We start from the raw sequence: 27162 nt of genomic DNA, 5'->3' as shown, positions 1-27162 counted from the left end.
GGAGGGTTTCCTACAGGAACTTACTGTTCTTGTTGTAATAAACAGCTCTCTGCATGGGTTACTGACATGAAAGGGCTATCAGGAGTTCAGCCTAAACTCGAGTAGGACCGTGGCAGAGACACGTGCCCGACTGGCATGTTCCCTCCCTCCTGGTTGATCATTCGGGAGCTTCATAAGCTTTCTTCAGCCCAAACATCACAGCGACTGATGCCAACCAACACCGGCACACTTAAGGATCCTCAGTGTTTGTGCATCATGCACGTGACAGAACCCCAGCAACTCAGCATTTTGGCTAATCTACTTTATTTACATATAAACACACACGGAGCACTGCAACATGGCTCCCTCTCTCTCTAGCATCAGACAGCAAAGAGAAAAAGAACAAAGGACAATAGTCCCACTTCACGGAACACAGTAAAACATACATCCTGTCTCCGTCACTTCCCACTCTGTGGAGTCAAAACATACACCGTCATGTGATAGACAACAATCCCATGACTGCAATCACGGAGCAGGAATTCTAACAGGGGCAACATGATTGGAATGGGACTGCGGGGCCAGACTTTTAGACACACCTCCTCCCCATCTGTTGCCACACATCTCCATCTGATTGCTCTCATGCTGTTTCTGAAGTGGGAACCTCCTGAGTGACTTAGATCCCCACCCTGATCTTCTAGGTGTCTAAACCACACAGGCAGCCTCCCCAAGTAATGGTACTTCATGAAATACTTTGTCAAATTTATGTGTACTAGGATACAGGCTACCGTACTAGAAAGATAATATTGTAGGTACATCAGGAAAAGGTCCATTGTTACAAAAGACCCATAACTTTAAGGCACAGCATTTTAGAATTGCTGTGGAAAAAATATCAATGAAATATTCATACTTAAATGTATGCTGCCTCAGTGTAACTCGGTTCTCTATTTGGCATGTGACTAGCAGAAGGTTAACAAATTTCCTTAAATTATCTTAGGATCCAAGCCCAGTTTCTGATGTTAACCACCCTCCCAGAAGTGCCCAATGGCCAGTTCCATATTGTTCATGGGGAGCCTCTCTGACTCTCCAAATAAGTTTCTTCGGGACGAAGGAGGTAGGAGGAGAAACTGCTTCTGTGGACTTCCTTAAGTTAACAGATTAAAACCAAGCACCAAAGTTACAGGCATCAGAAGGTGGGCTGAGTTTCCATCATAATCAAAACAAAATGAAACGAATGAAAAACGAACGAAACAGTAACCGATCAAAAAGGAGATGAATGGGGCTGCCCAAATTGAAATGCAACCATAAATATATACAACGAATATCCCTATTCCCTATACAGTAAAAGCACTTTACAGCAGTTGTCGTCGTTGCTTTTTGCTGACGCTTATGCCTTTTTCTCCCCAACCCGTTTTGTGTATTGCAGGTTTTGTTAGCTATGACAATCCTGTCTCTGCACAAGCTGCTATACAGGCTATGAACGGCTTTCAGATTGGGATGAAACGCTTGAAAGTTCAGCTGAAGCGCTCCAAAAACGACAGCAAACCTTACTGATCATTACCCCAGAAGCTTACTGCTATTAATTTAGATTTCTTAGGGTAAGTCCCTTGAGCAAAACCCATCATCCCCTTGGGGAGGTTGAGAAAGAACATAAGAACACATTGCCAACCACCGCCAAGAGACAGCTGTGTGTTTTTTTTCACAATACTTGCTTCCATTGTCCCCACCTGCTATAAGGGAAACTTGGCTAACCTAACTGAACAGTATTACTTTATTTGAATTTGAAACTTGACTTGAAAAAGGAAAAAAACCAACCTTACAAGGATAACACACATAAACAGGCACCCTCCAAAATCTTAAAAAGAATCAAAATTTTCGAGAGAACAAATGTTGCAGCTTAACTTTCTCAGCCTGGGTGTCCTTAATACTTTTGATGGGGATAATGAAAGCGGGCAAACGTCTGAACCTAGACTTATCCAAATGGCACCAGCAGTTAATAGGCTACTATCAATGGCCCTGTGCCAGGAGAGGAACTCATTTAGAAACAACACCAATTATTTCTATTTACTTCAGTTCAATTTTTATTAAAGGGGCTTGACTATTTTTCGTTCTTAAAAGAGTTTCAGATTGACGTGATGTTATATTATCCTGTTTAAAACACTGGTCATCTTTATATATTTCACTTGCGGTTTTTCTTTCTTTCTTTCTTTCTTTCTTTCTTTTCTTCTTTCTTCTTTTTTTAAAAAAAGTCCTTAGGGGATTTGTTTTTTTTAGAGTTTTAGTGTAAAAAAAAAGACTTAGAGATCCGTTTCTAAAGCTACAGGGTTTAAAATAAATAAATAAAAAGAGTGACAATACTTGATGTTTCTTGAAAGATAAAAAAAATTAATAATAATAATAGATAACAAAAGAAAGCCACAGGCCTGTAAATTTTATTTGTAAAAAGCATTTCTATTTTTATACAAAAATTTTTACTGCCTCAGAAATAATGGAAGTTATTTATTGCCTATTGTTAACTTATTGGATACCTAAAGAGCAGCTCTCTCTGCTAGCTAGATCCTTTTGAAGTAGTCTCTGGAGTATCTGTGCCAACAATGGGTGCTTTTTCACCGTTGAATTCTACATCCTACATGCTTTTTTATCCTCCTGTTTGTATTTTGTCTGGTTAACCTGTTTGTAGTTTCCATTATCTAGTTTAAAGTTTAGTTGTCTTGGACTATTCTCCTCCTCTCTCTCTTTCTCCCCCAACCCACTCCAACACAGCACCCCCCTTACGTTGCATTTGTTGAAACTGGTTCTTTATTCTTTCCCCCTCCCCCCAAATAAAACACAAATCCATCTTCTCTAACTCCCTTTCAGATGGATTCCTTTTGGGGGGTCCTTCATTGTGCCGTCGTTGTTGGTCAAGTGTACAGTTAATGCAAACTGCGTGAATGGCTGATATTCTGATGATGCAAGATTTGCATTAGTTTTCTCCTGCACCCATTTTTTAAAAAAATGATTTTGTTTCTGCTGCATAGACTCTCCGTAACTTTTTTTCCTCTTCCTTGTTTTTCCCTAGACATCTTCATGCTCGTTAGCTCATCGTTTGCCTAGCATGTCCCTGTGGCGTCTATAAAAAAAAAAAAGTTTCATCGTCCCGTCATTCTTTCTGATGTCTTTCTGACCTCACATCATAATTTGGTTCTCCTACTGACCTTTGATCTATAGTTTGAACCTTTGAAATTTGCATGTGACCTCATCTAGCTATACGAATTCTGGGAAGTCAATGTGAAAAGCATTGCTGCATTTATGCAAGATCAAAATTTATTACTAGTCAAATTAATAATAGGATTATTTAAATTTAAAAAAAGACACACACACAACCTGTGGCAAAATGTTTTGTTAGGGTTTTTTAGTTGTTCCTTTTTTCCCTTTTTTTCCCTTTTCTTTTTGTGTTCAAATAAAAAATAAAAAATAAACCAGACTTGAAAGTATTATACAGAGATTGGCATTCTGGCTGGTCATTGATGACAATAGCAATATGTGTCCAGAGACAGAATGTTGGTTTCTAACAGACTACTTCCAAAACAGTTTGAAATGAAGAACTGTCTGATTTTAAGTCTCTAGAGGTCTGTAATAGTTTTTACATTTTTCAGGCAGTGTAAAGTTTTTTGATAAGGCCATTTTAGGTGGCTCACTTTCTCATTAAGAATATATATATAGAACCACTTTTTGTAGATTAGTATAACAAAAAAAAAATTTACCCTGTTTTAGGGCAAATGCTACCTATTTCCGTCACCTTTTGCTGAACTGACTCACAAGTTAGACAATCCATGAATTAATGCACATGAAAATTACCTATATTTTATACTGTTTCAATGTACAGGAGAAAGGCTACTGTTAGCTGTTGTTCCATTGGTGCTTCTGTGAATTAAGTTGTGGTTTCATCATGGGTCTTATGGTCTTTAAGTGTTCTGTGTTTATAAGCAACAGGTTTGAAATTGGTTTTTACTTGAACAATATCAACAACAGAACAAAAAAAAACGAATTTCAAAAAACGGAAAAAGTTGTTTGCTTAAAATTTAAAAAAAAAAAATAAGTTTTCATGTGGAAAATAAAACTATTCCAGACTAAGTTTGTGTTGGCTTCTGTGACGCATTGGTGTCATATTTTTTTAAAAATTATTATTGTGGACAATTTAGATGTGTTTGTGTTCAGCAAAATGTGATCAGTTTTTTTTTCTTTTAAAGAAATAATAATAATAAAAAGAAATCAGTGAAAAAATCTTCAGTGCCAAATTCCAAAGGTACTTTTCTTCCTAGAGCTTCAGTGTGTTTCTTGTGTGAAGTAATTTGATAACATGGGTATTTTACTATGTGTTTTGTATGAATCCCTAATATTTAAAGGAAAAAGAGGTTAAAAAGTTTGTTAACTTGCTATCCTGTGGTCTTGTTGCCTGAAGTTGTTGTTGTTTGTTATTTCTCTTGGATGTTTTTTGTAAAACATTGTATAAGTGCCCATGTTTCACTTTTCTAACCACTCTGCACATCAACGCTGTGAAAGCAAACCTCACAATGTAATTTCTTCATAATGTATGGAAACCTCTAAGGTGAGAAAGTTTTGAACTTTTAACCCTTTCCACCCAGAGCTGTCTTGAGTGTTAATACTTTTATACATTCACCATTTTGCTGTTTATTTTTATATATACATATATATATATATATATCTATAGCTATAAATATATATATACTTACTTTTTGTGGTTTATTTAATACATGGTTGAAATCAGAAAAATGCACAGGGCAGACCTGAAGGACAAAATAATAATAATAATAATAATATTTTACTGCTGTCTAAATTTCTTCTGTATCTATAACTAAAAAGAAAATATTTAAAAATAGTAACTGTAGATCTCCTTTTTAGGCCTTTGGGTTTTTTTGTCTTTTCTTAAAAGAGCTTTTAATATGCTGCTGGAATATGCTACTCAGTATTAATAAAATAAAATAAAATAAATTCTTTAATTATGTATTGTATGACCACTCCTAGGTAGGAGAGGTAAACCCACCATTTGAAATCATTAAGGGGGAAAACATATTTTTGTAATGAAATAAAATAAACTTTTGCTTAAATCCAATGCACTAGAACTTCCTGGATGAATCTTCATTGTGCACTGCAGATTTAAAAAAACTACTTTCATGGATGAGGTTTACACATGTCGTAATGCTTTGATGTGTTATCTGCCTGAATTGTCCTTCATATATTGATGCAGATTTAATGGATGCAAAGTAGGTGGGGCAATATCATTTGCTGACCTGATTTCTGTTGATAATGGAGCATGCAAACTTTTGAACTGCCGCAAAACTCTTTGAAAGGTAGAATGGAAAAATCTTGCTGTCGCTCAGCTAATCTTCGGAACAAACCAGGCACATGAACCACCCGCTTTCATGGGCTCAGATGTTTCCACAGCAAACAAGCTGTTTGCACTCTCAGTGCAGGTAGCCTGGACTGGATCGGGTCCCGTTAGATCTATGTATTGGAGTGGTCTGTATCCAGAAAGGTATGGCAGAAATAATTGTAATAAATAAGTCACCGGGCATTCCATTCAACCCCTCAACCCAGAATTATGGAAGCCATCCTGGCTTCTGACTGGATCTTGGAATGTCCTGGTTTTTTGGTCTGGCATTCTGGCACGAGTTCAGCTGGCTCCCGCAGGAGCTCAGGACCCAAAAAACGAGCCTTTTGATTTTGAGCAGCAGGTCGTAGGTGGGTATGATGGCACACCAGCAGGGGAGAAGGAAAAGAGGCTCAGTTATGTACTAACCAGCCAGTGCATATATATTATCCAAGCAAAGCACAACACTTTAAAACATGGTGTCCCAAGAGGTACGCCGATGCCCCCCTCGTCCCAAAATGCCTTGGCCACAGACCAAAACAACCCTTAAAGCATCTCCAGGTATCCAGCAAGTACTTCTGCCTTGCTCTGAAGTTATTTATTTTTATAACTTGCAAGCACAACTGGGTGGGAGAATGGTAAGCACTTTGGGTTTTCTTTTAACGAGAGTCTCTCCCCTTCCCACCCGGCATGGCATATCACTTTTTTAACTCAGGGGAGTCGACACGGAAAGTGTCAGAGAGGGGGACGGTGGTTCAGAGCAAGGGCAGAAGTTCTGCTAGACAAATGGAAGCCTCCGGGCATGCCTGGACGCTAAGCTTTGTGGGTTGATAATCGGTCAGAGTTGTTGCGCTGGCGTCACATCTATGTGCTGGTGTTTGCAAATGCACCCGGGAGCTGCCGTCATTTAGGGCTTATCAGTGCACGCACTCCATAGATGACAGGTTTGCTGCATCAATGCTGGTGTTCCCCACAATGAACATGCAAAGTGTGAAGAGCAGGCAAACATTCCTGAACATGCAACGGCCATATGGAGAGCAGCTACAGCGAATCAATTTCTGGCTTGTGTCCTTAACAGTACAGTATAGGACAGGCTTCCTCAACCTCGGCCCTCCAGATGTTTTGGGACTACAGTTCCCATCATCCCTGACCACTGGTCCTGCTAGCTAGGGATCATGGGAGTTGTGGGCCAAGAACATCTGGAGGGCTCAGGTTGGTCTAGGACTTCCTACCTCCCCTTAACGCGTCACGTATTTGATTTAGTGCAGTAGCAAGCACAGGTGGCGCTTTCTCTGTGCATCTCTCTGAAATGAAATGTTACATTTGCAATCGGCTGTACTCTCTGCTTGCCTAACTAATCGCCATAGCGTTCCATTTTGCTAGATGGAAGCGTTCTGCGTAACTCAGAAGCTTGCATGCTACATCAACAGAAAGTGGTCCAGTGCAAAAGGTATCTTTGCCTTACCTATTTTGTACCCCTTATTCTCTGTCGCGACAATATACGGGCACAGCCCTGCAAACACTCACTATGGAGAAACTGTTTTCATAGAGAGAAGAGAGGGATTCTGCGAATCCTGAGTGTTTGCAGGAAAGAGCCCAGGAAACTGAAAACAGAAGAAAAGATGCTGATAACACCCTTCATGGCTTTTTTTATTTTTACTTTGGATCGGATAACATTCCTACTCCTAAACCAAATTTGGGTCTTCTATTCTGGCAGATCATCCCCTTTCCAGGCCAAAACATGTCAGCAGCCCTATAAGCTACTGATGAAAGTGCCATAATCATTCCCCATTGTCTGTTCCTACTTGTCAAACCTTCCCTTACCTTCCCCCTGCCCCCCAAATCCCCCTTGTAAAGTATCTTTTAAAAATACAAAATAATGATCACACACCCCTTCTTTGCTTTCAAATGATTGTTTTATAGAGAAGCCCTGGGATGGAAAGGACTAGAATCCAAGTGATGCAAAAAAAATAAAAAATAAAAAAGGTTTCTAGCACACGCACTTATAGATAATGTTCTGTGTTATTCTCATATGTTTTTACTACTGCTGGGGCCTTCCTAAACCCTTTGAGGGCTATTTTGTACTTCTTGCAGCAATTTTTGCCTACTGGATTATCACATGTATACCGATCCACAATATAGGATCATCATAATATGTCTTTCCAGGACATATTGTTGTTCGGCATTTAAATTTCCCAAATAATTGTGCTTTTCTTTCAAACGCTTTGGATCCCTTTCGTGTAGAAAAACTCAGTGAGGACACTCCCCCCCATTCATTTCAATGGGACTTGCACCAAAGCCCCATACAAGCCCCATTAAAATGGCAGCCATGCACAATGGATTGCACCCAGTGTGAGCAACCCAGCTACTGATCCTTTGCCACACAACCAGCCGGTGCCAAACTCAAAGAACTCTAGATCTCCTTGTCAATTTGCATGTGTCAACTGCGGCAGCTGTTCCCTGCCCCCATTGCTAGCTATTTTTCAAGCAACACTCATTTGCAATGGGGGGAAATCTGGAACTTAACCGGAAAAGAATTTCACAGGCCTAGACCAGTTCCGTAGTGACAAAGGCAGAGATCCAAAGAAGGGAGATGTATATGATAGGGAGAGAAGCATCAACAGATCTGGAGCTTTGCTGACTGTTTCCCTTGACATTCCCTGTGGTCAAAGAGGTAAGTTGCTATAACGTTTTAAAAGCAGCTTGCCTAGGGCCGGCCCAGCCATGAGACAAGATGAGGCAACTGCCTCAGGCGGCAGACTCCACAGGGGCAGCAGGTCCCAATGTAGATCTTTATTCCCTTGTCCTCGACATAGATCTTCACTCAGCCCCTTCTTCCCTGGAAGGGAAGTGGTGCCATTTTGTGGTACACTTCAGGCGCTAAAATGTCTTGGGCCAGCCCTGGGTTTGCCTCTTTGACAGGGAAAAACTGCCACAAGGAAAACCAGCCAGTCAAGCTCTTTAACTGTACACAGTATTCACACTTGCACACGTGCTCCACACACTCCCCCCCCTTTTTTTTTTGCTTTTTCTGATCCCGCACAGGTTATCTGTCACTCCTAAAATATCAAATGCTGGGGGTGGGGGGGGGGAAGCTGCAAGAGTGCAAAGAGCTTTACAGCAGAGGAAGGAAAATCATTCAAATGAGGGGAATTTGCTTTACAAAAACCAAACTCCAAAAGCACAAAGAAGTAGTTTTCCAACCAAAATCAACCAATTTCAGCAAAATTGCCATTTTTCAAAGGAGTAACAAGTTCATCTTTCTTTCACCATAGGGGTTATTATTATTCCTTGGCTTGTGCTACTCTCTGGAATCATTTTACTGTTTCTGTTCTTATTAACTTAAGTGCTGATTAACAAACAAACAAACAAAAAAGTTTTGTTTTGTTTTTAAAAAAAGCTGTAGTTTTCATTATCTTTCTGAATGATGTCATAACAAAACAAAACAAAAAAGTAACCCTGTGTACCAGAGGGTGGGTGGGTGGGCGGGGTGTTGTGCTGTGAGAACATGTTGTTTGTAGATTATGAATAACTCTCTTTTAGTTGAGAATGTCTGGACCTTGTGACATAATCCATTTGCTCTCTGGGTGCAGCGCCCATTTACAGAAGAGTCCCATTGGATCAACAAAGCTCTGTTTCCTTCTCTCCATGGTTTACGCACATCTTCCCATGCGCACTATTGGCCTTCCCTCATTGTCCGGGGGAAGTTACTTGTGCGCAAAAGACGCGCATCAAAACCAGGTGGGTCTGGGAGGTGATGTGCGTCCAGGGCACACGCCTCGCATTTTCCCAACCATCCTGTCGTGCTGTGTACAAACAGATATTTGAAGAAGGAAACGGGGTTCTGTTGATCCCCATGGGGGATGCGCTCTGCGCATGGGTGGCGGTGCTGTATCTGCGGCGCAAACGGGCTGTGCCCCTAGGTTTCCTTTTGAGATTTTGTCAGAGAAAAGCCAAAGTTACTGCAAAGTAGTGGGAAACTTGTAAGACCATTTGAGTATTGTTTCTGTTTCGTTGATGAATTTGGATTTTGCTGTTTGATGGAATTTGAGCCAAAAACAAAAAAACCACACAAACTACAGGCTTTCCTATTTCTAAAACTTGATTGTACTTATGCATTTTGTACCAGTGGAACTTTTTATACTGGAGATTTAAAAAAAATAATAATATGGAAATTTTTGTGGCTTACTCTTGTGGGCCTCCAGATCATGGCTGATTTTCAAGTTTGATTTCCAGTTGGTAGAAAGAAAGTTGGTTTTGTTTAAGAGAATTTAAAAAAACAAACAAACTTTGGCTTGGTTTAATTCTTTCCCTTTGCTTATATTTAGTGTTTAGAATTTTGTCTTTAAAGCAAGCGGTAAGTTTCACTTTTTATTCTGTATTGTGCTGTTACACAATATAAAGATAAATTAGAATTTAGGAGTACACAGTCACTTTATGTGGATAAATGTATTAGTTAAAAAAAAGTAGGGGTTTGCTTTTTTGCTGTTTAGATCAAAAGTTTTTTCTGATTCTTCTGTCTTCATTGTGGACATAACCGTGTAGTTGAAACAGTCAAACTTATTTTTGTAACGTATGTTATTGTGTGATGCAGTTTTTTGCTTCTGTCTCCAATATTAAACCATTTTCCTAATACTTGTCTCTCTTTCTCTCTGTGTGTTGTAATGTTGGTGGTCATTCCGTGTTGGTAATACATCTGCACACCTCACTGTTTCACGTCCCTGTTGATTTTTTTTCTTCTATTTGTCGTGTACAAAAGATACAGTCGATTCCACCTAAGTGAACATCTGATTGGAGAGTGAATGCAGATTTGTAGATACCCTTGCTCTATTTTACCTCCCAACTTCTTGCTCCCCCCCCCAATTCCCTGCTTTTAATCATTTTGATAATATAAGATTATCTAATTGCTTGCCTGAAGTCACATTGGAGATGCCTTTTTAGTCATAGTTTTTAGAAAATCACATGTGTTTTATACACAAAAACCAAAAATCATAAGTAAAGTTTTCCTCTGATTAATGGCTGAAAAGTTACATGTTTCTGTTTTTCAGGAGCATATTAAGTTTACTACCAAAAAGTTGCTTGATGGGAGTAGAATGTGGAAAATATTGGGATTTCTTCCAGAAGTTCTGTGTTCTCTGGCAGCATATGGAATTAGCCCACTGTTTCTCAGAAGTAATAATGTTTTAACTACAGGTAGGAGAGCCTGAGCCAAAACCCACCAGGTGAACAAGCTTGTTAGAGACATCCAGAGGCATGTGAGCTCAGAGAAAGCTAGTGGAAGTCAACAATAAAATAAAGAGCATCGCCATAGGTGCCGAACGGGATTATTTTGATCTTGGCATACATGGTACGCTATGGATAATGAAACGGCACAAATTTATAAGGAGAAAAGTGATTATTACAATATTTATTACCGTCCTGGGTGCCAAGTGGCTGGTTGGCCCACAATTGTATTTTCTCTTTTTATCAGAGAAAACAAACTACCGCGAAAACAAGCTGCAAGCAGGCTTGTCGCTGGTGCAATCTTGATTCCGCCCAGTGCTCTTATAAATTCTGTCTCCATTTCATCGATACCACTGACCCGGGTGGGATTTCTGTTGTTGCTGCTGTTGTTGTCGTTATCGATTCGACCAATCAGAGATTCAAATTTATCAAGTTGGGGAGGGGTTCTGCAGATAGAGAAAGTTCTACCCCATGCTTTCTGGGATTCAAGCCATACATACATTCCTTTATCCCAAACTCAGGAATTGAAGGCCATTTAAAAGTGCTCTTATAAGATGGAGTCCAGACTTCCCTTGTGACTTTTATTTTCTGGTCTTGACTTGTGTGGGCCGGTCACACACAGTCCAAAATGGCAACCTCTTCAGAATAGAAACATTGTTCAATAGAAGCTCTTCTCTCACGGTTCTGGCAACTCCCCCCCCATGACCCCCCTGTTCTGAGGAGCTTGTTCTGCAAGCTTCTATGTCTGTGTGTTTCGAAAGCGGCGCAAATTGTTGGGGGAAGAGCTGTCCTCCTGGGGTGGGGGGCTGTTCCTGCTGCCTTTCACATGGCTTCACTGGTGCCTGCTTCCCACAGCCCCAGCCCCTGGTTCTGTTTTCCAAGTACCTCATCTGTACAGCTGCATCATGGGACCATATCCCATGATGCAACAGTGTGCCTGCTACGTCACAAGAAAGTAGACACTCTTGTTAAAAAGTAAAAATAGAAACAAGAATGGCTGGGAAGGAACTCATCTTCCCAGGTCAGTTTCATGAGCCTTAATTGTGATAAGTGCTGACAATCATTTTATTTCAGTGTAAAAGATGCAAGCATCTTTAGTATTATTATTATTATTATTATTCATTTTAAAAAATGAAACGGGGGATGATTGGAATCAATAGGATGCAATGGCCGACACATGGGACATTTAGGTCCACATTCCACCTCTACTACTTGGTGGCCTTTGCCAAGCCATTCATTGTCTCTCAGCTGCACCTTTACATTTGTGAAATGTAAATCATAATCACCTCCATGGGCTAGTTATAGCAATGAGTTAGTTGCCATGGTACAACAACTGCTGAAGTCACTTCAACATCTTGCCTGGAACATTCAGATGATGAAGCAGAGGTTGGGGAGGCTCAGGAACCCTTTGAAGAGTCAGGGACTCCTATTATTATTATTATTATTATTATTATTATTATTATTATTATTTCAGGAGTTTATAAAGCTCATTGTTTGCCTAATACCATTCAAAGTGGCAAACAGTGGGGGGGTACCTCTCTGTTACCTCAGGAAAGTTGAAAAATGGTAGACCTATTCTTGACTTCCTGTTGGGTCACCCTACAGAGCTGGTGGTCTATATTGGGCTTGGTGGGTTATGCAAGCCGCAAGGGGCCCGATTCAAAGGCGGCGGGTAGAACCACACTCCATCTCGCCAAAATAGCAGCAGAGGGAGGCATTCAGCATCACCTTCCTACCCACCCAATTTCAGCCCTCCAAGTACTCCTCTACCCCCACATTTGCCTCATGGGGAAACCAGCTTCTTGGTAATCCCCACCCCATACACAACACATTGTTCAATCCACAGTCATGAGTAGTGGCTCTAGGGTCTTCTAGCGCTCCCAGTTCCTAGTTCCACTTTGCTAATATGCACAAGGACCCCAAACAACCGGAGATTCCTTTGCTCCTGTAGATGAGCCATTTTGAGATGGCAGCCGCTGTATGTTTGATATTACAGTGTTTCCATATTCCCTTAGCCCTTCAAAATTCAGGCTTTAGAGTTACAGGAACGTCTGCAAGAACAAAGTTGTTTATTTTTCCAGAGGAGAAGATATAAGGGCAGTATTTAGAAGGTATCTGTGCCTCCACCTACAATTCAGGTACGCTTGTGCTTCACATAGGCTGCAATCCATATCCAACTGATGGCAGTGGCAAACCTCTTTGTGGTCTTAACAGCAAAGGTGCCACTAGTGTCTCTTTCTTGCCATAGGAGCTTTATTTCAAAGTCCAAAAGATTTCTGAATACCTTGCTGGAGTGAGTGTTAATGTTTTTTTATTACAAAAAAACACACAACCCAATTTGGTGGTCCTTAGGTATCAGGGTATGGAAAAAACAGTGTACTGTGTTTCATTCCTGATAAGTGAATAAAGCATTGTGTACAAACAATCAGGTTATTCACTTATCAGGAATCGACTGTACTGCTGGTTTGGCTGTTTTTGTTCTTCATTCTCTGTTGTGATTTCACAACTTTGCTGTGTCCTGTTTGTTTCCTTTCCCCTCCTTCTCCTATGCTTTTCTTTCGTTCTATCTTTTCCTTCCTACCTGTCTATTCTTACTCCTCCCTATTCCTCTCTTTCTCTTTCTTTCTTTCTTTCTTTCTTTCTTTCTTTCTTTCTTTCTTTCTCTCTCTCTCTCTCTCTCTCTCATATGCTCTAGCACAATCACTGGGAAATATCCCTTCTTTTGACCATGAAACATGCTCTCCAAGTGGGGAACAAAAATCTTAACAAAATCTATGCACTTGCTATCAGGAACACAATATTGGATGTGTCTTATATCTATTTAGTGCGTGAGTTCTTAAATAAAACTATTGAAAGGATACTTTTGTCTGTAAAAAAAAATAATATTGAGGGATTAAAAGCAAAGAGTTTCTAGGGTCTGGATTTTATTTTTGTTAAATCTAAAAAAAGGGGATGCAAAGTTTTAAATTCCTCCATGCCAAATGAATTTTTTTTTTTTTTGTATGGTATATTTAATCTATCCATGAAACTTAGAAAAAATGGACTTACAGGGAAGAGGGGAAATGGGAATTCCTTGAGCACAGAGCAAAAATTTCCTGAAAGCCAAGATTGTTATCAAAACATGTTCCTTTTACAATGTAAAGGCTATATTAAGGAGAAAGACTATTTTTCTTACTAAATATGAAGCCATTTTTTGGACACCAGAGAACAGTTTAAAGTGTCTGATGTTTGCCATATACCATAATAAACTTATTCTGTGTCTGAACTTTTGTTTGTGTATTTCTATAGATTGCACATGGAAAACGCCTGCTTTGGGGTGTAAACTCTGAACAACAGATAGCTGTAATTTTAGAGAAAGGCAATGGCCTGTACACCTATCCATACTCACAGGAAAAAAGTGAGAAGATGTATCACCAGTGATGACAAACAGTATGGCATTGGGGAGAGGGGTGTCAGAACCTTTTGAATGGCTTGCTTCAGTCCAGACTGCCTCATGGCTGTAAGCTCATCTCATGGATTTTATTCTATTTTTTAAGCCTGACAAATGAATCAAAAATGAATAGGCTTATAAGCTTATCCAGTGGACGCTCGGGTTGCGAACGTGATCCATGCGGTATGCACATTCACAACCCGCAGCGATCGCAACCCTCAGCTGTGCGTCTGCGGACACACAGGTTGCGATTCGGTGCTTCTGCACATGCACGACCGCCAAAACCTGGAAGTAATCTGTTCTGGTACTTCTGGGTTTCGGCGGTCCATAACCCAAAAAAACGCAACCTGAAGCATCTGTAACCCGAGGTATGACTGTAAGTCTATAGAATTAAAATGGAACCCTCTTTTTCAAAGCTCCATCTTTTATGAAAATGTCCAAATGCACATGCTACTCATCGCCATTACCTCTTTGCAAGCTAAACCTATTATACGCTAAAATATATACAGTATATAGCCCAGTGGTATTGCCCTAAACATTTGTGGGAATCTAGAAGGGCCAAACCTTTATCATTATATTTGCTGCTGCTCTTATAGGATGTGGACAGGCAGTGACATCTAGTGAATAGCAGCAAAACTGGAAATGTAAACACTGAGGAACTAGCTGTAGCAGCACACTCATTATATCTGATCAAACACCAGCACTTGTAGGCAGGGAAAAAACCCAGAAATGTGAAGAACTGATAGTGATGGAAGGATAAGTCTACTCAAAAGGAGGTCTCATTCATTTCAGCTGGAATTACTCCCAGGTAAGTGTGTACAGAATTGCCTTCCTACAGCTTAGAAGAAGAACCAGCAGCGTTCCACCAAATTCACCTTCAAGGGCATTCAAGTAAACAATCCTAGAGGTTACAAAGTATGGACCAGCATGCGAAAATGTTCTCTACAATTGAGCACAGCCTACACACGAACTATAACTGTGGAGAAATAGCTTCTAGCACCCTCCTACCCCTGCCTATCGAAAGGCAAAGCAGGGCCAATGCATTTTTGTAGACTCCCGATCGGTATTTTACATGCAAGACGGTTCCACACAGAACCTTGAGAATCATCGGCCAGTAATGCTACTTCCTTGCCTGGATAGCTCAGTTGGCAGAGCATGAGACTCTTAATCTCAAAGTTGTGAGTTTGAGCCCCACGTTGGGCACAAATATTCTTGCATTTCAGGGGGTTGGACTACATTACCCTTGACGTACCTTCCAACTCAACAATTATATAATTTCAGCATACTCAACCTCTCCCACTGTACCTACAACCCAAAAATGCTATTTCCAAACCAAAACAGCTGTGCCTGGCTTTTTAGGGCCTAACTGAATATGACGTACAAGACCTAGGATCAAATCACCCAACGTCTGGTGGGAAGGTTGAACATAAAAACAAACATGGGAGCCCAATGAGCGTTAGAGGAAGAAAATTTATCCCTTTCTCACATGCCATATCCACTGTTCAAACAACATTCCCCAAAGCTGTTAATAGCTACTCAAACTGGAAAAGTCAGACGTGGTCTTTCCGCCATCCCATTGTTAATATCTTCTTGTTTCAAATTGGGGAAATGGTTAGGGAGAAACAGGGCGCCGAACTGAGGGGCATAAAATTGAGAAGGTCCATAACTAAGAAGATCCATTTGGGGGCCCCAAATCTGAGCCACGCACAGAGCATCATATTACAAAAGATTACCAAGACACACACACCCCAATCTGGTGGAGCATCTCGTTGTACACTAGCCAACCATATATCTTTTCTCACTCATGCTCCCGAGCAACTGATTTTGCTGATTTTATCTGTGTTTAATTTATCTGTGTATCTATTGGGGTGATTCTTTAACAGTTTTGTTTATTTTTATCTGTCCTTTATTATTTTATCTATATTTTTTGACTATTTTATTTGACAGTTTTCTGATAAGCAGCATATAATTTTTATATATAAAAAATACAATATACTGAGACATTCTGCCCGCACTCCTAGGGGAAGCATATAATCATCCTGACTTCCTTAGCCTTATCCCCCTTCCTTTTCTCTCTCCTGAATCTTCTACAATTCAACTTCAACAGAGAACTGAAGGTTCTAGTATGTGAGACAATGAGTGAGAAGAGTTTGGATTTGATATCCCGCCTTTCACTCCCCTTCAGGAGTCTCAAAGCGGCTAACATTCTCCTTTCCCTTCCTCCCCCACAACAAACACTCTGTGAGGTGAGTGGGGCTGAGAGACTTCAGAGAAGTGGGACTGGCCCAAGGTCACCCAGCAGCTGCATGTGGAGGAGCGGGGAAGCGAACCCGGTTCCCCAGATTACGAGTCCACCGCTCTTATCCACTACACAAAAACTTCACTATCCACAACATCCATAATTTTATTCCCCTCTATCATGTTCCCTTTTATCTCATGTTTTTTTCCAAATGAAATCACCCAAAAAATCTGAGCAGCAATATGCAGTTTCAGTTCCATGACTGTTGACTGGCAATGTGAAGAATGCATATTTGACCATCCCTAAACTCAATTTATCTGGGGGGAGGGGAATGTTTGGTAAGGCTGAAGCTATATAATAAAGAATGCTGTCACAATGGAAGTATGAATTTTAAAAATTTCTACTTTTAATGGCACTTAATTAAAAAAACAGCAACTCAAAAACTATGGCCCTAAACAAAACAATAGATCTTGACTCAAAACAACGTCCATTCTTAGTACTGGCACCAGTTGCTGATCACTTACTTTTATAGATATTGTTCTAGTTTCAAAATACTGCAGCATCATACATTTATACTGTAGAACCAAAGATTCAAACACCAAACCAGACACTAGCATAAATAATGCACCAAATCAGAGGCTTCAGTTAGATAAAGAATGAGATAAATAAAAGAGTAGCAGCTTCCTGGCATTTGTATGAGTTTGCTCCTCAGTGGAGAAACTATATATTCTGAGAAACTGTATATTCCTCAAATAGAATAAAAGAAGTTGGAAATTTCACTGCTTTTCTTTGGAATTATTATACTACTGTTAATCTAATTAGCAAGCGCGCGCACAGAGAACACATTTTTTCCCAGCCCCATTCTTCCTCCTGAACAGCCAAACACACAGAACACGAGTTTGTGACATACTGCAATCAGTTTAGATTCTACAAAATGGCAGCCACTACAAGAAAAGAACTACTCCCAGAAGTGGTCTAATTCAAGTGAAAAGCGTAACATGAAAGAATGACTACTTCCACTTTCATGAACTGAAAAAAATACAAGCTGCCATTTCCAAGTTCACAGAAGGGGGGGAAATGATCTTGCCTGAGCTGGCTGCTCACTTCTTATGTTGATTACCCAAGAGCAATTATCTCTATAAGCGGCAGACATCTTTCCAGTTGCTGAAGCCCACATTCAGTCTGGGATACACAGTAACTTCCATAAATGTATACCTCCTTGCTGGATCAGGGCCCTGGAATTTCGGTCAAAACAAACAGAATCAGCCTGAAATAGCAAAGCAATAATGTTACATCTATACCTGTTCCAAACCGTACTTATTGCCCAGAGTAGCCCAGTGGGATCCCGAATAACTAGCAGATTCCCAGCTGCCAAAAGAAAAAGAAAACCCAAGTATTCTTTCGCAAAACAAGGTGTTGTCCCTTTGGTCTCTTGCATGTTGCTGTTGATAAAGCCGCTCAGTTTAGTTCTCACAATCCTCGGTTGGAATTTTCCATGAGCTGGGTCCAGTAAACAGACCCAAGGCTGTGTACCTGCTGGTGGCTTAAGAACTGATTTATGCTCATTTAATTAGTTTCTTCAGTTGAGCTAATGGCCATGCCTACTTGCTCTTTCACCAGCTGAGAAGGTCATCAGCTTGCAATGGGACCTTTCGCTTGCTTTTCTGCTGATTTTCCCCCCACTTCGTCGCAGTAAACAGGCTCTTGGACAGTGTGCGCCGGATAAAATCTATAAATATGATTTATTGTTTTTAATATGGTGCCACAGTCAATGGTATCCCATTTAGGGACATGGAGGGTTTTTGTTTCTTTCAGCACCAGCGCAACTACCCTTTTGCTGTTGTGCAAAATATAGCTGCCCTTGGGTCTAAAGGAGGACAATTTATAACCCGCTGCTCCTGCAACGACCTGCATTTTGCAAACAGAGGGCTGTGCCTCCGCCTGCCTTGTGAGGTTTCTATTGGTGTTTCGCAACTTTAACCTGTTGCAGGATCTTAGCCAGACCCAGTTGAATATAGCAGAGCATACGCAGACTTCCAGAAGCAATCAGTTGCAGGCAGGAAGGATGAAGCAGGAGCAAGAGGCTGCTACCAGTAACTAATTAAAAGATGCCTGCTTCTTGGGAGAAAAGCAATGACAAACCTAGACAGCATCTTAAAAAGCAGAGACATCACCTTGCCAACAAAGGTCCGTATAGTAAAAGCTATGGTTTTCCCAGTAGTGATGTATGGAAGTGAGAGCTGGACCATAAAGAAGGCTGATCGCCGAAGAATTGATGCTTTTGAATTATGGTGCTGGAGGAGACTCTTGAGAGTCCCATGGACTGCAAGAAGATCAAACCTCTCCATTCTGAAGGAAATCAGCCCTGAGTTCTCACTGGAAGGACAGATCGTGAAGCTGAGGCTCCAATACTTTGGCCACCTCATGAGAAGAGAAGACTCCCTGGAAAAGACCCTGATGTTGGGAAAGATGGAGGGCACAAGGAGAAGGGGACGACAGAGGCCGAGATGGTTGGATAGTGTTCTCGAAGCTACCAGCATGAGTTTGACCAAACTGCGGGAGGCAGTGGAAGACAGGAGTGCCTGGCATGCTCTGGTCCATGGGGTCACGAAGAGTCGGACACGACTAAACGACTAAACAACAACAACCACCAGTAACATGGTTACTTATAGGTGTTTATTATTTGCAGCAGACTCACAAGTTACTATATACAGGATACAGACACGCATCTTAAACTCTCTCTCTCTTAACAAACTCCAAACGACTCTCAACACCACACTGACCGACCAACTATCCAGCAAGGAAGGTCATGAGTCGTCATGCCTATGTGGAGACCTCGACCTATAGTTGAGCTGTATCCAAGGTCCCATATCTCTAGGCAGAATAACTCTGCTCAGTCTTCTTGGCCTTCGGCCAACTCTTAATTGCTTTATGTGAAGCTGCACGTAGGCAAAATCCCAACAGCTTCAGAGGTTCCAACATGTGGCAGTAACCAGTGCAGAACATTTTCACCCCACCCTCAAAGGAGATGTGAGAGTCAACAGCAGCCTCTCACAATACTGTGCTCCAACAGCCGTAGCATTGCTGCAAGGTTCGGTGGCCACCTGTCATTGATACATTAGTTGAAATTCCAGCATTGCAGGTTGTTGGGCTAGTTGACTCTCAGGATCCCTTCCAACTCTACAATCTAGGTCCTGTCTTCCTGAAAGTGGTGGACTTTGTCAACATGGTGCCCCGAGCAAGGACAAAATTTGGGGTGCCCCACTCCCAAATATTTTTATTTTCACAATCATATCATAAGAATCTTTATTTGCGTCAGCCACCAGTCATAGCAATAAAATAAAATGTACTAAAGACAGAAGTAAAAACTTAACTATACAAAATACATTTGGGAGGTTTACATCATGGGTAGGCAAACTAAGGCCCGGGGACCGGATCCAGCCCAATCGCCTTCTCAATCCGGCCTGTGTACGGTCCAGGAATCAGCGTGTTTTTAGATGAGTGTATTTATTTGAAATGCATCTCTGGGTTATTTGTGGGGCATAGGAATTTGTTCTCCCCCCCCAAAAAAAAAGTCTGGCCCACCACAAGGTCTGAGGGACAGTTGACTGGCCCCCTGCTGAAAAAGTTTGCTGATCCCTGGTTTACATCAATAAATAATTCCTTTCTGTACAGTTGCTTTTTATGGAACTTCTCAGTAGGTACCTATATAAATATAGCTTTAATAATAATAATATTGTTTATTATTATCATTATCATTATGCACCAAATCAGCTTGGTGCCCTGTGCAGGGAACCATCTGCACTGCCCTAAATCCAGCGCTGAGCCTGACAAACATTTCTTGCATTGCATACATTAAATTATCTGGGGCCTCTTCTAACAATTTGTCAGTTAAGGTATCAGTGGATTACATTAGCCATGGAAGAAAGGAAATCACCCTTGATCATACTGACTAGCAACCCTCTCTCCCTTTGCGGGGCAAAGTTTTGGGGGCTATTAATTGTTTGCTGAAGTTCCAGTCATGCTATACCTTGCGGACTCTATAACTGAAAAGGTATCTGATCTAAATGGAGAGTGATGTGTAGATCCTGTACTGGGGAACGTGGTTTCTGACAGTGCTTGATCCCAGTGTCAATCTTTATTCCCTGCTTGTTCCTTATATAGATCTTCCCTCACCTCTTCTTCCCTGGCGCCATTTTGGGGTCTGCCTCAGGGGCCAACAGATCTGCTGGTTCTATTATGTTATTGGGCCGGGGGTTTAAAATACATACACACACAAACACACACACACAGAGAGAAATAGTAGCTCATTCACATATTGCACTGACATCATCCTCTGTGTGGTGATAGCTATGCCTGATCACATGATGGCTTCCTCAAAAAAAATAATTCCTGAGAATGGTAGTCTTTCTCATAGAATTTCAGTGCCTAATACTCCCTGGGTATTAAACCAGCTTAATCCTGAATTAGATGTGCCCACTGCGCAATTTCAAACAGCCAATCTAAGATCAGTTAAATCTAACCACAAATTCAGAACTCTTAGCTAGAATTTCAGCTGAAATTTTGTTAACCGAGAGACCGTTCTAATTCAAATGAACAACCTGCATTTGCTCCTTGGTTCCAGTATGTCTCTAGGCAACCTGAGGTGCTCTTCCAAAGGCACAATTCTAATTTGCTTTGGTTTTGTAACCCCTCACTCCCTTGCAATTTAGAACAGAAACAAACGGCAGATAGGACTTGACTACACGCCAACACCAATAAACAGATGAAAAGCCCTGCTGCATCAGACCAAAAGTTTATCCAGCTCAGCATCCTCTCTCACTGCTCACCCCGTCGCTTTCCCCCAACCCACTCTTTTTTATACTGTTGAGCATCCCATTTGAGAGAAGAGCTCTGTGTAACTCAAAAGCTTACGCACTGTTTTGTGAACGTTGGTTGGTTCAAAATAACAGTATTATTCTACAGTCCCAACAATATTGAGAGTGGTTTGACATGTATAGGTTATTTAGGACAAACAGCTCACAAGGAGGAACAATTAAAATGGTGCCGTATTTTGGAAGAAAGGCAGGATTAAATAAATAAATAAATGAAACGAAATGCTGTTTGGGAATAGAACGGCACAATATGCCTTTCACCGCATTATTTTAAATGCCTTTCCTCAGAAATAGAAAATATTCTTTTCTGGGAAAAATATGTTGTTACTGCTGTGGCAGCTGGTGAATTTTCATCGTCCACTCAACAGAATATGGAGGCAGAAAGGAATGAGCTGTTCCTTGACCCTTCTATTATTCCTGAAATTAAGCTTCACAATCCACTGTGAATACTCTACTGCAGACACATGCCAAAACAAGGGTTTTTTCTCTCTCTCTTTTTTTATGCTGCGGCTCACAAAGACTCTTTTCCTTTTTATCCCTATGGTAACCGTCAACCATTCATTTGGGGGACATGATGACCTAAACTGCCAAACATTGTTATGAAGCAGCAGGCTCTCTGGAAACACGGCCATATACATCACTAAGCTACCTGAAGAAACATAGGTAACAGAGCGGGCAGAATAACTTCGGTGTGATAGCAAAAGAAGGCTTCCACTAAACAATAAAAAAACATGGTTTGAAGAGTCCTTTCAACCAGGCTGCAGCATTTTCTAAAAAAAATAAGTTAACTCGTTTATGCCTTCTTGGATGTCCCCAGCCAAATGGTGTGCAACAGATGATTACTAAAATGGGGACTTTTCGGTGGTGGCACCTGGTTGACTTTTATCCCCAGAGAGGCATGCCTAGCAGTTATGTTACATCTTTTTTCCCCCACTTTCTCTGCCATTTCAATAGTAAGACTATTGTGAACAACACCAAACTTACCATTTGTTGGTATCTTCACGAACTTACCTAAAAAGATAAAGAAAACAAAAGACTGAGTTAAGCACTTGAAAAATCCATTGAAATCAGTCATCATAGGTTGGGTAGTTCGCAAGTCTCTGTGGCTTTGCATAATGTTCTGTATTTTTCTCAGAAGATTGATAAAGAATGTATAATAATTTTGGTAATTATTGTGTGTATATTAATCGCCAACGTGTTGCATGAGTCGTACTACTATAAGTATGACTTAAGGCGGATGCAACCGTCCATGTTTTGTGCCGCTGGTTTTATTTATTTTAATTTATATTGGGGCAGTTTAAGAACATTGTTAATACAAACATAATGACAGGTACTTACAAATATCACGGTTGATAGGTGATGCCTTAGAAGCCAAAAGGTGCTATCTTCTCTGCCGTCCACTTCGAGCGCCATGGGTCATCTAAAAAATGGAAAATGACTGTTCTTTAGAACTATCGCTTCATACTTATATATATTTATTGATACCCCGACTTTTCCCCTGACAGGGACTCAAAGCAGTTTGTAGTTAAAATAAGAACAGCTCAAAGCGCAGACGAAAAGCAATCATTAAAAAAATCAAATAAGCCTTAATAGAATTAAAACTCCATCTACCTATATTTAAAAAGATGTATTTGCAATATAAAAGATAATTACAATAAAAACAGCACAGCAACAGCACCCTCATTTGAAGCAGGCAATTTCCCCCAAAGTCTGTCGGATAAGAAGGTGAATATGTTTTATGCAGATATATTAATGGATCAATTACGGCTGCAATCCTATATCCACTAAGCCCCATGGAACTCAACTAGACTTGGTTCTGAGTAGAAATGTGTAGGGCTGCAATGTAAAACTCTTCATGTAGCTTAGTTGCCACACCAGTGGTCCCTTGGGATAAAGGGCCAGAGCCCCAAAATTCTGCATTTCCTGAAAGGATGTAATGGAAAAACAAGTAGGACACTTAATAGAAACAGAAAACAACCACCCCTCTTCTGTCTTAAAGTATTATCTTACCCCACTGAAAACAAATACTGGCTTTTCTACAAATCCACACAGGGTGAAAGCTGTGGCAACAGAGCCATCATACTTTAATTCTGATTAGACTTTGTGGTTCCCGGTATTATTTGGAAACAAAACTAGCTTTCCAAAACACTTTTTAAAATTATTGTTTTGGTTACAGCCTGAAATATACTTGGAGTCAAGAGTGGATTTCATGCTCTTTATTCAGCTCATAGTGGTGAGGAGGAATGGAATTTCCCCCAGAATGTCTGCTTTATATACAATATTTACACAATGGGCCCCACATGATTGGCTAATTCCGGGATTCTCCTGTAGACCAATCAGGCTGCGGATTCACTTCCACCTGGAGCTGGATTGGGTGGCTCCTGTGGACCAATCAGACTGCTGCATTCTGGATCCTATTGTTCTAGGACCAATCAGACTGCTGCATTTTGGATCCTATTCAACTCAGTACACAACACAGCCCTTTCACACATGCTGTTCCTGTTATATTATAAATCTTAACGCGTGTCTGATTCTCTTACGATAAAACCACTTTTAAAAAATTAAGACTTGACATGTTTAACAAGGAAAAACAGGAGAAACAAGAGTGACAGTTAGCTCAGGGCACAACTTCTTGATAGAACGACAGAAAACAAAAACCGCTCAGGCCAGAAAGGTAAGTCTCTCGGACCTTTCTCTGGACAGGAGCAACGCTGTGGGCTTCAGTCTCTGTCACTCCCTTGACTGCAGAGCTTCTGTTAAAGAAATGCTGGACAATATGAGGGAAGGAGGTTTCACTTTTCATTTTCTCTCTCTCTCTCTGCAGCCTCCTCCATCCCTTTCCTCATTTTCCACTCTGCCAGAAATCTCTTCAGAAAACCCTCCCCGCCCCCAGGCTAAATCCACACCGCAAGCTTAAAGCACCATGATACCACTTTGAGCAGTCATGGCTTCCCCCAAAAGAATTCTGGGAGCTGCAGTCTGTTGTGTGCATATACAAAATAAAATTTTGGTGATATGCAAAGGAACAGAGTAGCTTACAGCTAGGAAGCTAAATACAGTGGTACCTCGCAAGACGAAATTAATTCGTTCTGCGAGTTTTTTCGTCTTGCGAATTTTTCGTCTTGCGAAGCACGGAACTGCACCTCTTCAAGCAATGCACCCTGGGTATTAACGGTTTTAAGAAAAAGGAAACAAACTTGCAAGGCGTTTTCGTCTTGCGAAGCAAGCCCATAGGGAAATTCGTCTTGCAAAGCAACTCAAAAAACGTAAAACTCTTTTGTCTTGCGAGTTTTTCGTCTTACGAGGCATTCGTCTTGCGAGGTACCACTGTAACACTTCCAGGTGATTGGTAGCTTCTTTGTAAAGACTATACAATGCCCAGACTCTTTATATCCAAAAGAACTTTGCTTTCATGAACATATAACTGAGAAGAATATATTTGTAATCTCGTGCTTATTCGAACATGGGCACGTTCCCACTTGAATTGCAGGTCTCACTCAGGCTTTACAGTTTCATCTTATACTTTCACCTCAGCAGTATTCCCTCTGCTCCTTACAGAGAGGCTCCTGCACAGATTTCTCCCTGTTAATGTTTAGCGATCCTTCCTCTGCCTGTTTCACTTCAGACAGATCCCACTGACACAACACAGCATCTCCTAAGAAGCCTCTCTCAGCAGCCATTGCCCCTCACACACAGAGAGAGAAGCAGAAAGCAGTTAAAAAACATCAGTTACTGGAATAACAGTCACAACAGAATGGAATGCCTCTCTCATGTGACTCACAGTCGGCCAATCACGTGAGAGCTCTGGAAGCGGTAGCCCAAGACTGAGCCATACATTCTGAGCTTGGCGTTAAACTCAGGCTTTGGGTTCGTTTCACAAACTGTAACCAAAGCCATCGTTCGGCTTACTGTTCACATGCAAACTGGACCAATATTTCAAGAGCCCTTATGCAACAGTAGGGCAATATCTTTGCCCCTCTTTTTACAGACTGGATGGGTGTGCAAAGACGAAGAGAGAATGGCTTGCTTAAAGATGGTTATGTCAAGATTTAAGGGAACTACCTTATACTGCACTATTTTACTTTATTGTTTTATTAAAAGCATTTATAAAACTGCTTCATATTTTTTTAAAATCTCTAATTTCAAAACCTCTAAGCTATTTTAATTGCTGAGGTGCAAATAGATGGGGTGCAAAGTCTAGGCTATGAAAGAAAGACAACTGCCTCGATCCAACTAGAGCTGGATTGGGATAGCTGCAGCCTGGGTTTTCATGGCCATCCCAGTATTTTGGGGGCATTTGGAGGGTATAATATAGCAACTTGCCTAACAGTACAATCCTATCCTAGCTCAATTGTGTTCAATTGAGTATTTCCCCAGTAAGTGTGTAAGGACTGCAGTCTAAATTAAGTTTCTCTTTCACACTTAGTTACAAGTATCAAGACCAGGGGACGGCAAACTTTTTCAGCAGGGGGCCGGTCCATTGTCCCTCAGACCTTGTGGGGGGCCAGACTATATTTTGGGGGGGAAATATGAACAAATTTGTATGCCCCACAAATAACCCAGAGATGCATTTTAAATAAAAGGACACATTCTACTCATGTAAAAACACGCTGATTCCCAGACCAGAAGGGGATTGGGCCGGATTTGGCCCCCGGGCCTTAGTTTGCCTACCCGTGATCAAGACCAGAACTTGAGGTGGGGCCTTGATAGTTCTCTGTTCCAGCTCCTGGTTGTTGCTGGCTTCTGGGGTTTAGAAGTGTGCATGCACACAAAAGCTTATAGCCAGAACAAACTTAATTTTTTTTATTTATTTAGAACCTAATTAATGGGTGAATGACAATATTATCCAGGCCTATAGCATAATGCACTTTGTCAGCCAGAGTTTTCTCTCACACACACTTTGTGGCTCCAGGTCCATGCAAAAATAAGGTCTGCTAAAGAAGGCTGATCGCCAAAGAATTGATGCTTTTGAATTATGGTGTTGGAGGAGACTCTTGAGAGTCCCACGGACTGCAAGAAGATCAAACCTATCCATTCTGAAGGAAATCAGCCCTGAGTGCTCACTGGAAGGACATATCCTGAAGCTGAGGCTCCAATACTTTGGCCACCTCATGAGAAGAGAAGACTCCCTGGAAAAGACCCTGATGTTGGGAAAGATGGAGGGCACAAGGAGAAGGGGATGACAGAGGACGAGATGGTTGGACAGTGTTCTCGAAGCTACCAGCATGAGTTTGACCAAACTGAGGGAGGCAGTGGAAGACAGGAGTGCCTGGCGTGCTCTGGTTCATGGGGTCACGAAAAGTTGGACATGACTAAACGACTAACCAACAACAACAAACTAACCCAATCTGAGTTACAAACAGACAGAAATTTGTGTAAGGCAAACTTGGTTTTTTCTCCTCCACCATCTTCTATATGCCATAACTTCCTTCACTGGTTGTGTCATCAGCAAACTAAATTTTCCACTCCTGTGTAAGAAGTGTTGTGTTGATTAACAGTCCGTTCCAAATCTCACTGAGATTCAAATGAATATATGCTCATAGTATTAAAAGAAAACAAAAAAAGGGAGAGAGCACTCAAGAGCATGAAAGCACTATGAAAAATTGCAAGGCAAAAAAAGCCAGACAATAGCTATAGCTTAGCATTTAGCTTTCAAAGCTATTAAAAGTACTACTTCAAGAAATGTCAAATCGGAGAGAAATTGTTTTATTTGGTTCAGGTAACTGAAATAAAGAAATAAACAAAGAGGGTTTCTATTAATATAATACGATTTAATTATTTAGAGAAATTGTAGCATGAAGGCTCAATCATCTTGTTTTTTGGGCAAGCAGTATTTATGGTAATAAGCACTGAAGAATATATGATGAGTGAACCTTTAAACACAATTATAATGGTATTGTGGCATCATGAAGAGACAGGGAGCGGGGGAGAGAAATCAGCTCACAAAAACTATTTGGTATCTCAATTCATTTGTTCCACATCTCACATAATAAACACTCCAGTTAAAGGAGAAAACATAACATTGAATGAGAGAATATAGCATTCA

The 27162-nt window shown here is 40.9% G+C and overlaps 1 protein-coding gene and 1 long non-coding RNA gene across 26 annotated transcripts in view; one reads left to right on the top strand and one right to left on the bottom strand.

Moving 5' to 3' along the window:
* Positions 1–9985, top strand: part of CELF2 (CUGBP Elav-like family member 2) — a 547441-nt gene extending 537456 nt beyond the window's left edge. For 24 of the 25 annotated variants that reach the window (XM_053405505.1, XM_053405501.1, XM_053405499.1 and 21 more), the window contains one exon: positions 1403–9985. In XM_053405505.1, the coding sequence (XP_053261480.1) occupies positions 1403–1530 (128 nt within the window). In that variant the 3' untranslated portion in view covers positions 1531–9985. The remainder of the gene's footprint in view (positions 1–1402) is intronic. The other variant, XM_053405498.1, reaches the window with a different exon arrangement.
* LOC128422033 (uncharacterized) lies at positions 2222–24891 on the bottom strand. The gene is made up of 5 exons (XR_008332418.1): positions 24646–24891; positions 22455–22536; positions 22101–22127; positions 4713–4766; positions 2222–3088 (listed from the first exon to the last, which is right to left on the bottom strand). It is a non-coding gene; the product is annotated as an uncharacterized LOC128422033 (long non-coding RNA).
* Between the last annotated feature and the right edge of the window lie 2271 nt (positions 24892–27162).

Source organism: Podarcis raffonei, chromosome 10 (assembly GCF_027172205.1).
Source record: "Podarcis raffonei isolate rPodRaf1 chromosome 10, rPodRaf1.pri, whole genome shotgun sequence".
NCBI classification, from domain to species: domain Eukaryota; kingdom Metazoa; phylum Chordata; class Lepidosauria; order Squamata; family Lacertidae; genus Podarcis; species Podarcis raffonei.
This window is presented reverse-complemented; position numbering and strand designations above follow the sequence as displayed.